Raw genomic sequence first — 11929 nt, forward strand, 5'->3', positions numbered from 1 at the left:
ATAAAACAGTGGCAACATAAAATATGATAAAACACAAACTTTTTCAATTAATAATAGCAAAACAGAGCGTTTCACTGTTGTATTTGCTCACCTGACAACATATCAAAAATAAGTAGAAAAATACTGAAATAATCCGTAACTTTAAAAAAATGCTCTGAATTTACTGAAGGAGCAATGAGTCCGTTTACATGCACTTAATAATCCGATAACTGCAGAAAATCAGATTTTGTCAGTGATACAATCAACGCGTTTACATGCACTTGAGTAATTAGATAATGGGAAACTCCATGTCCACATGAGTCAGACAGTAATCGGATTCTACTTTGCAACCAGCCAATAAACTCACAGCAGAACATGTAACGTAAACATAATGTAAAACTGCTGCAACTTTTTTTTAAACGTTGTGCCACTTTACCTGAAAATATGAACATACATCATCTAGAAGAGGAAAAAAATTTCAATCCTTCATTTCGTCAAGCATGTAGTTGGTTTCAGTGTCACTCCAAAAGTGTTTTGCTGCATCGTGCAACAACGCTGCTTGCTTATTTCTGGTACCGCTGCCTGATTTCGCACATGCGCAGACTGAGAATTCCGAAAGAAATCAGAGTAAGAGTTGACATGCACTGAGAAATCTGATTACTGAGTTAAAATCCAGCTTTCTTTATCGGATTTCTTAATCAGATTCCTAGACCTTACTCCGATCTAAGAAATTGTGTTGTTTACGTGACCGATTGAATAATCAGATAACTGCAGAAATCTGATTATGATTGGATTATTGAGTGCATGTAAACACACTCACTGATGTTATCTAATGTAAATAAACTTCTAATTTAACACACTAGAAAAGTATGATATTAACTCACACCTCACATTTTAGTGACTACAGCAAACTGAGGTTTCTGCAGTGCAGAGCAGCAGCCCACAGCGGCTGGAAGAAGCAATTTATGCATGTGCAGAACAGCATAGGGTTTGTTCTGGCCACCGTAGCTGCCACTGGATTCATTGTTGCTCAAAGCCCTATTATAGCAGTGCTAAATACAGAAACCTTCATCCTGTAAGAAGGTTTCATCACCAAATGACCACCACAAGTTTCATTCTAATGTCCACGAGCGCCTCAGTACGAGTTTCTGTGTTGTGTATAGGCTACTGGTGCCACATTAGTATAACATGAACACAATTATTTCAGTGTAATATATTTTATTCATGTTGAAATGATGTACACATAAATAAATAGCTGTTTCAGAGCATTGCTTTTTTCATTGCATGTTTTTATAGATAATTCCCATTACTCAATGTCCAACAGCAAGTGCACAAGCTGATGCTAACGTTTCTGCTGCGTCCACTTTTGCGTCTGAGAAGCTGCTTCTTTAATAAATTGTTTTGATTTATAGACTTTCAGTTATTGGGCAATTCAGGCTGTTTTTGTCCGGGAATCAGAAACCCATAAAATCATAATGTAATTTATTATAGGGACAATCTTCCAGTTAGCAGAAATAAACAGCCAGTGTCTCTGCAGTGTGTTGTGATTGAATGATCTGCTTATGTCGTAGGCAGCGGACTGAAGTCACTCTTCACTGTTTGTTTTTGTTTTTCTGTGGAACAACTTGATCTTTTGTCTGCAGTTACGTGAACTGCTTTGTTATTTGTCTAGGGGAATTGTCCAGGCTGAGCAAAATGGCATCATATCTGTCTGAATTCCAACATCCAGTAGGAATGTACTGATACAAGCTTCTCAGCTGAACAGTTGCTAAGTGATAACTAATGCTCTGTTGTGCCGCTGCCGATAACAATAACTGAAACTTTTACTTTTTAACTTTGTAAACATGTTTATGCTATAATGAATATATGGAGTACATTGAGATCAAAACAGGTTAAAGACGCTAATGCTTGACAGTTCATAAAGTAATATCAAAAACTATAAGCGCAATGATTTATATTAAATATTTCATATACTGTGCTTCAGTAAATCCAATTAAACAGGACTAATTATGCTCTCTTTGTAATCAAACATGCAGTTGGGAAATGTTTTTTAAGAACTGATGATATTCATGATACACTCAAAAAAGCATGTTGTGACACATTTTGATGTAATTTATGAATAACGATAAATATTGCCATGTTGCGCAGTCCAAATGCTAAATGCCTCATATTCATTAAGCTACCACTGAAATCATGAGGTTTTAAATGACTAATTACATTACTGGTATTAAAGTGTTTAAAGTGTTTTCCCGTCAGCTCTTTCTCAGCCAAATTTTTGTTGCGAACTGCAATTCTGGCATCCTCTGCTGAAAACACTTTGACTCTGCAGCATCAAAACATGACTTATGTATCAGTATGTGAGCCAGAATGGGTCACCAAAATATCTTTTGTCATTATTGACAGAAATTCAATATGGGTTCTTTGGAGCAATGCCTTAGAAGAACCTGTTTTGTTTCAATAAAGACCCCTTCAATCAACAACATATGGAAGAAACCTTAAAGCTGCACTATGTGAGATTTTTTGTTGAAGAGAACGAAACACACACAAATATGATGTGCATGTGCTGCTGTGAGTCGCCCTGTAATACCTTCGGACCAAGTCATACGCCTTCATCTTTACGCCTTCATGTCACTCAATGGACTCAAAAAGAAGGTCCAGCTCAATGTTTAGATCTCAAATGTAAAACCTTTATTATACTGGTGAAGAGTCATCCTCCCGGAAGGTGTCCGAGACCCCAACCCACGTTACAAAATGCTCTTTTGTGCCTTGTGTGCAATTACACATTTTCACCAGAGAGGTCTTCAAATCGCCAAAACTCCAAATTACAGCATAATTAAACTGTTAAGATGTAAAAAAGGGCTTTCAGAGTGTTTTGATGCAAAATGTGGCATTCTAGAGAAACTTACTAAGAGAACTGTTCACAGTGGTGGTGATAGGAACCAGACATTCAAAGTGTTTAATGCATCTAAATGCTCCCTCACAGAAAGTTATTACATGAAATGGTTACAAATATGCTGTCTGATGTCTGACAGATTTATATCTCAAATATATATCAAACCTGTCATTTTTAATTGTAAATAAAATAGCTATATTTGTGTTGTAGACATGGTGACCCCTGGTTCCTATCACTACCAATGTAAAGAAATCAGAGTCTGTAAGCTTCTCTATAATGAACCATTTCACATGAAACCACTCAGAATTACTTTGTTTACCTCTCAGCTATTAAATTATGTAGAAGTGGTTCTACTATAGAATTGCTGCTAAGAAGCCTTTGTAGCACTTTTATTTTTAAAATCATAGTTACATTTTCCTATTTATTGGCAAACAGGGTGTTGGCTGCTGATATATCACATATCCCTGTTTACCAGCTGTACAGGCACTTTATTACTATATCAATCTGCCGGTGATGTAGTCTGCCAGACTTATTTTAAACATCTGCCTGTGTTTGATCTTCACCATACTTGTGAAAAACACCAGAGCCTGGAGGAAGGACTACCGTATCACGTTCAGTATTCTTGGTCTAAACGACGCTGACCCTTATGTTCGGCTGACGTTTTTTCAAGGATGGCTGCCTTCAAAAAGGGATGCAGTGACTTCAAAACAACCGGAGAGAAAGAGAATCAGCAGAGCTGTAGATAAAAGATCTTGTGGGTGGACGAAGACAGGCATGGTGCTTTGATGAGCTATATAACTGCAGCACTCCACCGCCTCTATCGAGACAAGAACATGTTTCAGCTGGACGGTGAAGGGCTGCATGGTTTTATGCTGGTTGATGTGGAGCATAAATTTGAATGCGCCTCTGGGGGCCTTCTCAACATCTGGTGTCAGCCAGCCTGTGCCAAGAAGAAACACTCTGATGAACATAAAGTAATCGCATTACTATTTCTGTATCACATCATTACTGTCATATCAAAACCTCATGTATTTATTTACACCAACTTTACACTGTGTGATCATTCCATGATGAATGGATCAGTAGAAATGGTCAAAAATCATGTCGTACGTTAAAGGGGAATTCCGCAATCTCTTAAATATTCAATATAATTTAATGGTCGAGATGTAAGCAAAGTCAGAGAGTGGTTTGGTCTGAAATGGTTCAGTGTAGAGAAGCTTACTGCCTCAGATTTCTTTACAGTGATGGTGATAGGAACCAGGAGTCACAATATCTACAACCCAAATATAGCTATTTTATTTACTATCCAAAACCACCAGTAAACCTACACGTCTTCTGAGTTTTATGTGTAATGTTGATGAAAAATACTGTTTTTTGTTTTCTGAACTGAAGCTTTCTTTGGGGTCTATTTTGGCTTTTAACCCCCTGCATGAACCTCTCTGATATAAATGTATTTTAAAAATATGTTTTTAGGCCAAAAGCCTAAAACATTGCCTCAATGTGTTTGTGACCATTTTATATAAGAAACTCTCTGTAATGTAGTATTTGGTCACTTAAGATGTCTGGTTCCTATCATCACCACTGTGAACAATTGTGACTCAGTAAATTTCTGTAGAATGGAGCATTTCACACCAAACCACTCTGAATGGCTTTGTTTACATCTTAATGGTTTAATAATGCGGAATATTTGCAAAATCAGCTAAATTCCCTTTTAATTCTATATAGTCACCATTTCATAGTGACAATATGTTGTGTTCTTAAGAATATCCACTATTTTTCTCAAAGTTTTGCTGGAATTATGGGGCTGAATAGTGCCCAGTGTTCATGTACTTCAGAGTTGAACTGAACAGCACAACATCTGGCCACTTTTGTCTACTATTTTTAGTTGATACTTTGATTTTGAACATACTAGTCCTTTTGGAGTACTACTCTAGAATACTGGTGGCCATTTGGGGTCATCTTTTACAAGAGACCAGAGAAAGCGATGACTACACATTCAGGCTCTTATCTCTAGATACACTTTTTTTCTAAAGGAAACCCACATCCATTCTTCATCCTGCAAGCTTTTGTTTCAGTTTTCAGCCTCTTTTAACACACCCACAGTTCATGCAGTCTTACCTGATTGTTTGGTTTAGAGACTGACTTTCAGCTTTTTCAAAGAAATCTGCAAAGATATTTTTCCACACCTCCAAAGTTCAGTCTTCGAAGTTGGTTGCATTTCTGCTTCTCACAATCCAATTGATCCCAAACACATTCAGTGATGTTGAGGTCTGGTCAGTCCACTGTTCAGCTTCTTTGTTTGATGTATCTGTCTCCTTTTCTCAGTTAGAGCTTCTTGACAGCTACAAATCCTTTCAGACCCATAGCACTGAGTTGTCTTCTCACAGTGGAAGGATGGACAGAAACACCTGTGGATGTTTTCAGATTTGAAGCAGCTTAATTTTCTCCTCTCTCTCAAAGATGAAAGCTTTAAGTGCTGTTTATCTGATGGGGACAGTTTTGGTGTCTACCAGGTCTTGCATGGTTGTTAGGAGGCCCAATTCTTTTAAAGGCCTCATATCCTATATTTTTCTACATTTCTTTACCAGAGAACATCTCTATGGTCTTTGTGTACTGAAATACCCATAATTCCTTTCCACTTGACCGTTTTCCAGTCTCTCTTTATTTCTTATAATGAAACAGGCTGTTTTTGCAGCTTAGCTTCAGTATATGAACTGTATGGACTGGGAAGTGAATGGTATGTTTTTGAACATTTCTAAGCTTCAAACAAATCAATACACAAAGTTTTACTTTGCTTTAATCTTTTATTTTCTTAAAAAAAGGCAAATATGTATGTCTATCAAAAAATGTACAGGTATTCAAGATTTACATCATTTCAAAATGCACATTACTGAAATTGCATTTATCTGTTATGTAATAATGCACACCACAATAGGCCTTCTTATAACCGTACACATTCACACACTTCTATATCCAGTACAGAAAACTATCTGTATCATACCATAATACAGTAACAAGTGCATATTACCTCTCAGCCCAGTTTCGTTACTGAGCTCTTCATTAAGAAAGTGCAGGATTGATAATCAGAGAACAAACTGATAAAAAAATCTTTGCTAACAACTACACAGAGTATACACAATCTGACCCCATTCTAAAGCATGCCATCGTCCACCTGGCCCCACCATTTCAGCCATCTTATGGCCATTCCTTTACTTTATTAGCTTGAGTACTGCCTACAGAAGGGTGAGGGACTGAGAAACCTGCCCAGAAATCACACATTTCCCTTTTCAAACCCCAAAAACTTGGTGGACAAAGCTGTTCATAAGCCATAGCAATAAAACACGTTAAAACGCTTCATATTTCTAAATCATAATATTCAAGCTGCTATGTTCACACTGGGTTTCAGTCAGCAAACTTGCTAACTTGCTAACGCTAAAGGCTACACAGCTAGCAGTTACAGAGAAGTAAGGCAGTGCAGCATGATTTCAAACCAAACTTACAGGCAGAAAAAGAAAATAATTCACTAAATTTATGTAGGTTATGTTCAAACTCCTCAAAAAAAGGTTTTGCATTACAACGTTTGTATGGCTAACTTAGGCTAACGTAGCCACGGGTGAGGGTGTTCCCCTCCTCCCCTTCTGCTGTGAAAGGCCGCTTGTGTAGCACAGGTGTGACATGCTTCTTGGTGGTGAGGCGAAGTTGGTGAGGGCATGTTGAAAAAGTATTAAACTGGGGTCCACGTCTTGTTAAAAGTGCATTTGAGACAATTGCATCAGGCTGGAATTGTACAAAGATGACTCCTGATCCTGGAGCTCCTGGAAAGCTTCACCCACCGCCAGTCAGCGGGTAACTGTACAGTTTATCTACAATAACCATTAACATAGTATACAGTACTTTACATGTGGCACAGCCAGAAGCTGAGTGTGATTAAAATGCATAGATTCCCATGCCGACTGCCAGAGCTACGCACACTCCGAGGAGCATCCTGAGCAGCTGAGAGCTGGAGGCCAGATAGGGGGACAGGTGCAAACTCTGGGCTGATTTGGCTTCTGCAGAACAAAAGAGAGAGAGAGGAAGGGTTAATAAAAAGTGTCCATGCATCACTTGCATAAAGCTTGTTGAGATGTAACAGTACAACATATCATATTGTACTGAATTGTATCACAGTGTATTGTATTGAATCATATTTTGTAACACGACTAGCATGTTAGCTTAGTGTTGGCAGGTGTACTTGCTTAGGTTTAACATATTAGCTTGTGCCTAGAACATTAGATTATAAAAGGTTTTAAATATTGTATTTTTGTCATTTTAAATACTCTAATAAACTGAAAATTATTGTACAGGCATGTAAAGGCACATTATCAGCCATTATTTTTACTGTATCGGAAAATTTATTGATTCGAGATACGATTGTATCATACTGAATTGAATAATATAGTTCATTCATTCATTTTACCCATAAAAGCTTGGTGTATTGTTTTTATTGAAGTCTAAAAGTACAGTACAGATAACGGCTGATATAATTTTATTTTATCTATCTATACTGTTAATCTATACTGCAACAGTTTTAACAGTGCTTTTGGATATTGAATATGTGTCAGTTTGCAATTGTGAGAAATAAACAGCGGATGGTCACAGTCCTTTATAATATTCATCCTGTAGCACTGTGGGAGGACCCACCCAGAATTCTTCGCAGTTTTGGTTTTATGTAAATTAGCTTATTTTTCGCTAGTTCTCTTCATAAAAACATGTTTGAATGACTCTCATGCTGAAGGTTATGTTTAGACATATTTTACATGTTTTTGCCATTTTAACAATGATTGCGTTTTTGGGCTTAGGTTCACCAGTTCAGCCTGTATTGCTGGGACATAGTTAAGCAGAGGGTGACTCATATTAGGTTCTTTTGCTGTTATTAGGATTTGCCTTATCAGCGGAAGATGCAAGTTTGAATCCCAGTAATGATGCAACCAAAAAAGTCAGTAATTATTGGTGCATTATGCGATAATAATGTGGGCCGTCAATATCGGCTATTAATGCTATTAACCAACCGATATCAGCCGGGCTTTAGTTTTTATTGTCAGTGAACTATTGTGTAAATAGATCCTCCAGTTGCAATTGTATTCAGTGTATTTGTAAAAAATAATTAAATCAAATTTAAATTTGAGATGTCATGATGTACTGAATGATTTTCTAATGACTCGTAATTAAATCGGTCAGAGATATAAGAGATCTGCAGAATTAACATGCTGCATTAATTAATTAATTAATTAATTATGGCTGAATTTCCACAGCTTGTATGTGTTTTTACCTGGAGTCTTTGTGCTGGGCGTTTTGTGTCTCTGCCTGAGCTCGTTCGTCTCTGAGATGCTCAGCAAGTTCTGTAGTTCATCAAACACCTGAAAAGGCAAAAGCAAACACATTCAAGTTACTGAATCTCTTAGAGGGCTGCATCATGAAGTGCATCAAAATATCTTTTAGAGATAGTACAGCATAAACATTCTGAAAACATGAGTTTGTTATTAAACTGTATCACTTATAAAAGCCCCTAAACTCTGGATATGTGTCCACTCTTCAGTTCTTTAACTGTTAGTCTAATAGCAATAGTAGTTACTGAATAATTCATAGTAGTTTTTGAACAAGCCTCAAGATTAATAACTGAATAATAAGGGGTTCACTAGTTTTCTAACTGAAGCAGTGTTCTAACCTCGATGTTGAACTGGAAGGCTCTGATGGCCTCCTGCAGCACGCCCTCTCTCTGCTCCCCCGTCAGCTCAATGCTGTTCATTCTGCTCCTGTACAGCTGCTTGAACAAATTCGGGCTGCTCACGGCTGGGAACGTGAAGAACGCCAAGCCCTCTCCGCTCTTCAGCCCCAAAGACTTCTGGGTAATGCGGCCCAACACCTGGCCACCTGACAGGTCGCCAAGGTAACGAGTGTAAGCGTGAGCCACCAGGTACTCAGGATAATCCTTACCAATCTAAGAAGGAATAAAATGAGGAGATTTAAATAAAATGCACATTTTACTAAGTATCCTCAGATCATTAGTTTTTTATTTGTATACTAATTGTTGTAGGTACAGTGCCAGGCCATATAATCGCAGACCCGATGCTGATGTTTAAAAGGGAATTCCTCATAGATAATTATAAAACACTTCAAAACTCCACCCCCCAAGAAATTGGTTTACGCCATAAGGATCTACTTTAGGTGCTGCATGTTAAAAATCAACTTCAAAAGCTTTCGGTTGTGATTTATCTGGTACCTCTCTCAGTCTCTGAGCGTATCTCAGTGTAGCGGCTGGTACAACAAGCTGCTCTCTCCAGTTCTGACCATAGAAATGCTCCAGGTCCTTCTTGAGGGACTCCAGCCTGGCCAGTTCCTGGGGGAAGTAAATCGGTGCAACACCATCATGTGAGCAGTTCCTGTCCAGTTCCTCTTCCAGAGCCTCGTAGATCTTATACAGAGAACACAGCAGCAGCTGAAGAGAGAGAAAGTGGCATTAGTTTACACTTCATTTTGAGAGTCCACTGTAGATGCTTTGAAGATGCTGACCTTCTCTTTATCCCTTACAATTAAACAGGCTGTTATTGTTACTGTGTCTTTAAGACTGATATATATGTGAACAAGCTCTGTTCTGATTGGCTGCCCTGTATTATGCCTCCTTTAAAACGCAGTCCAGGCTGAAATGAGTTGTAATTGTGATGAGTGAGCTGATGAGTGAGTCCAGGCGGATGGCTGACCTTATACTGTGGCAGAGTGACCTGTCCCCTCTGGTAGGCCAGCATCAGCTGCGTGTTCTCAGCTCGGCTGTGGCTTTCTTTAGTCGCTGCTTTTATCTGCTCGGACAGATCACTGTAGAGAGAGAGATCCAAAGCCACGTTAACAATCAGCTCACTCATAGAACTATATTAAGCTCTAATATCACTGAACTTAGTATATATGTATAAGCACATCATCGCTGCTCAAAATAAGGATCTCCAAAATGGTGACTTAATAGGTGAGGCCAAAAATGGTCGTAACTTTTAACAAGTTAATGAGAAGTTGTATTACAAAAGATTTTAGAGCATTTCTTCTGGTCTGTTTGTCATGAATCATCATACACAGTGCAGTTGCTGTGTTCAAATGGTGTTGAAAAATAAAAATTGATCAAAATGGAGATAAACTTTATATATTGTCGCAACAAGACCAACAGAAATTATCCAAAATTAGACAAACATTTCTGTGTATTCACTTCCATTAAAAGTTAAGCGGAATTTTTTCCATAGTTACCTTATTGGAAATACAAGGGTTTGTTCTAACAGCAACAAGATGTATTTATTTATACTTATTTGTTTGATTAATTTTGCATTTACCAGTCTGTGATCTGGGTCTTCTCAGTCTGCAGACTCTTCTTATCTACTTCCATTTTCTGTGAAGAAAAACAAGATTAGCTACTTAAAACTGCTTCATTGCATAATCTCTGCTAAACCTCAGTATTTCAGCATCTTACAGTGAGTGTACATGAGTGCTATCAGTAAGCCTAAAGCTCCAGATTCCCAAAAGCATGAACTTGAAGAGGAATTCCGCTGATTTTTCCAAATTTCTCCAGAATTCAATTATTGAGATATGGTGATAGTAACCAGGGGTGACAATGTCCACAGCACAAATATAGACATTATATTTACTAGTTAAAGTGATTAGTAAACCTACAAGTGTCTTCTGAGCTTTATATGTAGTGCCGGTGATGGTAAAATAGTGTTAAATATGAAAACATAAGGTTTCTTTGGCCTTAAAATGTTAGTACTTCTCTGCCATGAACATGTTTTAGGCCAAAAGTGCAGTAAAACAATAGCATCAGACAGCATATTTGTAAGCATTTCATGTAGTATCTTTCTGTGAGGGAGCTTTTAGAAACAATAAACTCTTCAGCTGTCTGGTTCCTATCACTACCACTGTGAAAATCCAGACTTAGTATGTTTGTCTACAGAAACAGAACATTACACATTAAATTACCTTGAATGACTGTTAATATCTTAATGATTTAATTATGCAGAAATTTTGAAAGCACTGTGGAATTCCCCTTTGACTGGTAGAGAGAGTGTTCAGTGTGATGCTTGCTCTACCATTTAAAAAAACATCCCTGATTCAGTTAAAAGTACAAGTTAAAACTAAACAGTAGGAGAATTAGTAAGTCTGAAAGTGTTAAATGAACTTCTTTACAAAGTAAAAACTGCATGTTAAAACTAATCATTAGTAAAATCAGCATGTCTGAAAAACACATGATCTGTAAGTATGTGTAAAAAATAGTAAAACGGCTACTTACTAAGTCTTCTGATTGAGCTTTATATCAGCTGAATGGCTTTTCAGTTTCAGTATCGCTCTCTGAGATCCTCTGAGTTTGGAACACAGTGAGCTGCTCTCTCTTTTATACTCCTTCTACTCTCTGCCCCCCTCCCTGCTCAGCTGAGAGAAACAGGATGTAGCAATGAGGCCAGAACAAAGACAGAGGGAGGGCTCACCACTAACCATGACACCGCACAGCCTGAGAACAGAGGAAGGGAGAAGAAGAGGGAGGGATCAGCACTAATCATGACACAGAACATTCTACGGACAGAGGCAGGAGAGAGGCGGAGCTGAAGGCTAACCATGACACAGTACATTCTCTAGTATAAACGTGGCTGCGCTTACAGATTTATCAGATATAAACAAGAACTACAATACAAAATAGATGAAGAGTGAAAAGACACATCATACATGCATTGAGCTCATAATACTGCAAGAATATGTTGTGATTTGTTGCAATGTCAAAGTTTAATCTAGCAAATGTTTCTCTAACTTTGTTCTTATGTAAGTATTTGGTAATAAGAATAAAGTCATATTATACACTATATGGCCAAAAGTGCATGGACACATGACCATCAGCCCTATTTGAGCTTACTGGACATCACATTCTAAAACCATGGGCATGAATATGGAGTTGCCCCCCCTTTCAGGCTATAACAGCCTCCACTGAGTTCTTCAGTATGACCCATTCTACTGCCAGTGTTTGTCTTTGGCGATTGCAAGGCTATGTGCTTGATT

At 37.9% G+C, this 11929-nt stretch overlaps 1 protein-coding gene across 1 annotated transcript; it reads right to left on the minus strand.

The window, feature by feature from the left end:
• Positions 1-5653: 5653 nt before the first annotated feature.
• On the minus strand, positions 5654-11303 carry LOC118807898 (heme oxygenase-like). Its single transcript, XM_036570078.1, has 7 exons — positions 11172-11303; positions 10222-10277; positions 9610-9721; positions 9132-9347; positions 8577-8849; positions 8181-8268; positions 5654-6921 (listed from the first exon to the last, which is right to left on the minus strand). The coding sequence occupies exons 2-7, from the start codon at positions 10272-10274 to the stop codon at positions 6800-6802; spliced, it is 864 nt and encodes a 287-aa protein (XP_036425971.1). The 5' UTR covers positions 10275-10277; positions 11172-11303; the 3' UTR covers positions 5654-6799.
• Positions 11304-11929: the final 626 nt, after the last annotated feature.

Source organism: Colossoma macropomum, unplaced genomic scaffold (genome assembly GCF_904425465.1).
Source record: "Colossoma macropomum unplaced genomic scaffold, Colossoma_macropomum, whole genome shotgun sequence".
Lineage (NCBI taxonomy): Eukaryota > Metazoa > Chordata > Actinopteri > Characiformes > Serrasalmidae > Colossoma > Colossoma macropomum.

Excerpts from the sequence above, each read along its gene's own strand:
- LOC118807898 (XM_036570078.1), bottom strand. The coding sequence starts at position 10,274 with ATGGAAGTAGATAAGAAGAGTCTGCAGACTGAGAAGACCCAGATCACA. Across the intron at positions 9,348-9,609 it reads TCACTCTGCCACAGTATAAG|CTGCTGCTGTGTTCTCTGTA; the intron begins GTCAGCCATCCG and ends CTCTCTCTTCAG. Across the intron at positions 6,922-8,180 it reads GCCCAGCACAAAGACTCCAG|AAGCCAAATCAGCCCAGAGT; the intron begins GTAAAAACACAT and ends TTTGTTCTGCAG.